The sequence below is a fragment of the Theobroma cacao genome, chromosome 5 (genome assembly GCF_053813885.1).
Source record: "Theobroma cacao isolate CCN51 chromosome 5, ASM5381388v1, whole genome shotgun sequence".
Taxonomy (NCBI): domain Eukaryota; kingdom Viridiplantae; phylum Streptophyta; class Magnoliopsida; order Malvales; family Malvaceae; genus Theobroma; species Theobroma cacao.
In genome coordinates, this window is record NC_142643.1 from 35486956 (window position 1) to 35490387 (window position 3432).

Sequence of the window (3432 nt, forward strand, 5' to 3'; positions counted from 1 at the left end):
TACACACCCCCCATCTGTCTGTCTCTCCACCCTAGTTGTCACATTGTTGTTTCAGAAAACATAGAATAAAACACTACACATGCAAGAGAAACAGATAGACCAAAAGCAGAGAAATAATAAGAGATAAGAATGAGAGAGAGAGAGAGAGAGAGAGTTTGGTAACTTGTTGAGTAATATTTTTTTTATAATATGTACGATGATGCATCTGATGACTGATGATGTGTTGATTTTTTTAAAATTAATTTGTGACAATATTTGATTTACTATCTGTGTATAAACATCCAAGTATCAACACATAACTTAATTTGATTCCTATTTTTTGGTTTCCTCAAACTAACCCAAAATTTATGGCAACTTGGAATTATTTTTAGTTGGAAAAACTAAAACACACATGTTGTTTGGACTAAGCAATTCATGACACTCATCCAAGTAGTATAAAAGACTTTAAGTTATACCGATGTCAACGAGGAAGAGTAAATTGTTTACCTTGCAAGTGTTTCACAGGGTTGGCAACTTAGAATTATTATTTAGATTTTTAATTAAAATGATTGACAATATATTAGAATTAAACATTAATATGTGATATTTGGGTATTTTTTTTTTTTTTTGTAGATGTCAACTAATGAGGAAACAAATTTCGCAATTAATGAGACACCAACACCAACACCAACACCATCAACATTTACACCTCATGTTACTGCTAGTTCTACCGATCCCAATAAAACGTGTGAAGTTGTAAGCAAGGTGCGGAAGCAAATGGAGCCGTCTCAATCTACATCGATTGTGTGGGATCACTTCACCAATTTTGTTGATAAGAAAAGTAATAAGAAAGCTAAATGTTCTCATTGTGGTAAATAATTGTGTGCTAATACAAAAAAGAATGGAACATCTTCTTTGAAAAATCATATTAAAGTTTGTCCTAAGTTGAAATTGGTGCGTGATAATGAGGAGAAAAGGTAAATGGAATTAGTTTTTGCTTCGGGAGGGGATGGGTTAGGTAGTTGGAAGTTTGATCAAGAGGCAGTTAGGAGAAGTTTAGCTGAGATGATTATTTTAGATGAATTGCCTTTTAAGTTTATGAAAAACAATGGATATAGGAGACACATAAACGAAGCATGTCCTAGATTTCGTATACCTTTACGATGGACTGTTGTTAGGGATTGCTATAAGGTTTATACTGATGAAAAAACTCGAATGAGAAAATTGTTAAGATCATGTCCTGGTAGAATGTGTCTCACCACTGACACATGGACTACGATTCAAAGAATTAATTATATGTGTCTAACTACCCATTTTATTGATAATAATTGGAAGTTGCCAAAAAGAATTTTGAATTTTTGCCCTATCACTAGTCACAAAGGTGAGGCTATGGGTAAGGCAATTAGTAAATGTTTGGGGGATTGGGGGATCCAAAAGATTTTTTCTATTACTGTTGATAATGCTAGTTCAAATGATGTTACAGTAGGGCATTTGAAGAAAAAATATAATGTTGCTGGAACTAGTATTTTAGGTGGTAGATTTTTTCATGTGAGATGCATTGCTCATATTGTGAATCTTATGGTCTCTGATGGATTGAAAGATATTAATACCTCAATTGCTCGTGTTAGAGGGGTAGTGAGATATATTAGACAATCCCCTACTAGATTAGTCAAGTTTAAGGAGTGTGCTGTTAGTGCAGGAGTTGAGAGCAAGTGTTTATTGTGTTTAGATGTGAGCACTAGATGGAATTCTACTTTTTTTATGTTGGATACAGCTTTGAAATTTCATAGGGCGTTTGCATCATTTGAAGTATGTGATAATGGCTACATACTTGAGCTCATAAGGTCGGGAGATGGGGTGCCCGATGATAGAGATTGGGCAAATGTTAGGAGGATTTCTCGTTTTTTTAGAGAATTTTATGATTTGACTTTGAATGTTTCAGGCACATCTTACATAATTGCTAATGCTTTTTTGGATTCTATTTTTGATGTGTATACGACTTTGATTGAATGGCAAAATGATGATGATGTTGATTTATAGTCTATGGCAATTAGGATGAAAGGGAAATATGACAAGTATTGGGGTAATGTGGAGAAAATGAATTTGGTGTTATTTATTGCTACTATACTTGATCTGAGGAAAAAGCTTTCTTATATTGAATTCACTTTGCTAGACATGTATCCTCAAACTCAAGCTTCAATGATGTTTTCTTTGGTGACACAAACAATAGATGAGTTGTTTCGTTGTTATAGAAATATGTTACAACCTTCAGCTCGTGATGTTGGTGAAAATGGTCAATAGTGTCTAACGTCCATGGGTCAAGGCACTAGTGGTGCTTGTAATGATAATGTTGTTTCAACTTTGATTGGCAAGGACACAGAACGAACTAAAAAAAGACTGGATAGGTTCAAGAAGCACCGGTTAAACATTGGATCAAAAGAATTGAAAACGAAATTGGAGAAATATTTGTCTGAGCCTGTGGATGATGAGGGTTTCGATGATGATGAGTTTGATGTTCTCATGTGGTGGAAACTTAATCAGTTTAGGTTTCCTATACTTGCCGTTATTGCTCGTGATGTTTTGGCTATTCCCCTATCAACAGTTGCTTCGGAATCTGTTTTTAGTACCGGTGGACGTGTGCTTGATGCATATAGGAGTTCTTTGACTCCTAAGGTTGTGCAAGCACTTATTTGTGCTCAAGATTGGTTACTTGGAAAGGCACGTGGTGATCCGGATTTGATTGAAGATAATCTGGACGAGCTTGATAAACTTGATTTTGGTAACTATTTTATTTCTTTTTATAGTTTTATTTATAATTTAATTTATTTGATTTGTCAAAAATTAATTTACCATATTTGTTATTTTATTTTTTAGAGGTGGCTACTATTGCGTTGGAGACAATAGCTGAGTTTGAGCCTGAGTCGGATTAACATTTTCAGATAATGTTATCATTCGGTATTATGCAATATTTATATGTTATTTATAATTCATTTAGGTTATCTTACTATAAAAATTTACACTAATTATATATTTGTTTTTAATCTGTTTAGGAGCATGTTCTACAAAATCATTAAAATTTGAAGTTGGAGCCTGGGAGATTCATATTTTGAAATTTAGTAATTTATGTCATTAAGCTTTTAGTTGTGGAACTCTTCTTTGTTTATTTATTGTATGAAGATTAATGTTAATTTCTTTGAGATCATATTTAATTATAGAACTTTTTAAACTAATGTTTATTTATTCTATAAAGATTAATGTTAATTTATTGCATGAAGATTAATATTATTAATCATTTGAACAATAAATAAATAGGTCAAAAAGAAGACTTAAAAAAACTCTTTGTAACAAATTATATACAAAAGGCTTATGTCAAACAAAAAAAAGGATCAAATTATTTAACTATATCAAAAGTATAAATCTTTGTGATTTATATACAAAAAAATATCATTGTTT

At 32.2% G+C, this 3432-nt stretch overlaps 1 protein-coding gene across 1 annotated transcript; it reads left to right on the top strand.

Annotated features, from left to right (window-relative positions):
* The first annotated feature begins 960 nt into the window (after positions 1 to 960).
* LOC148762820 (zinc finger BED domain-containing protein RICESLEEPER 2-like) lies at positions 961 to 2280 on the top strand. Its single transcript, XM_088806640.1, has 2 exons — positions 961 to 1863; positions 2020 to 2280. The coding sequence occupies exons 1-2, from the start codon at positions 961 to 963 to the stop codon at positions 2278 to 2280; spliced, it is 1164 nt and encodes a 387-aa protein (XP_088662766.1).
* The last annotated feature ends 1152 nt before the right edge of the window (positions 2281 to 3432 follow it).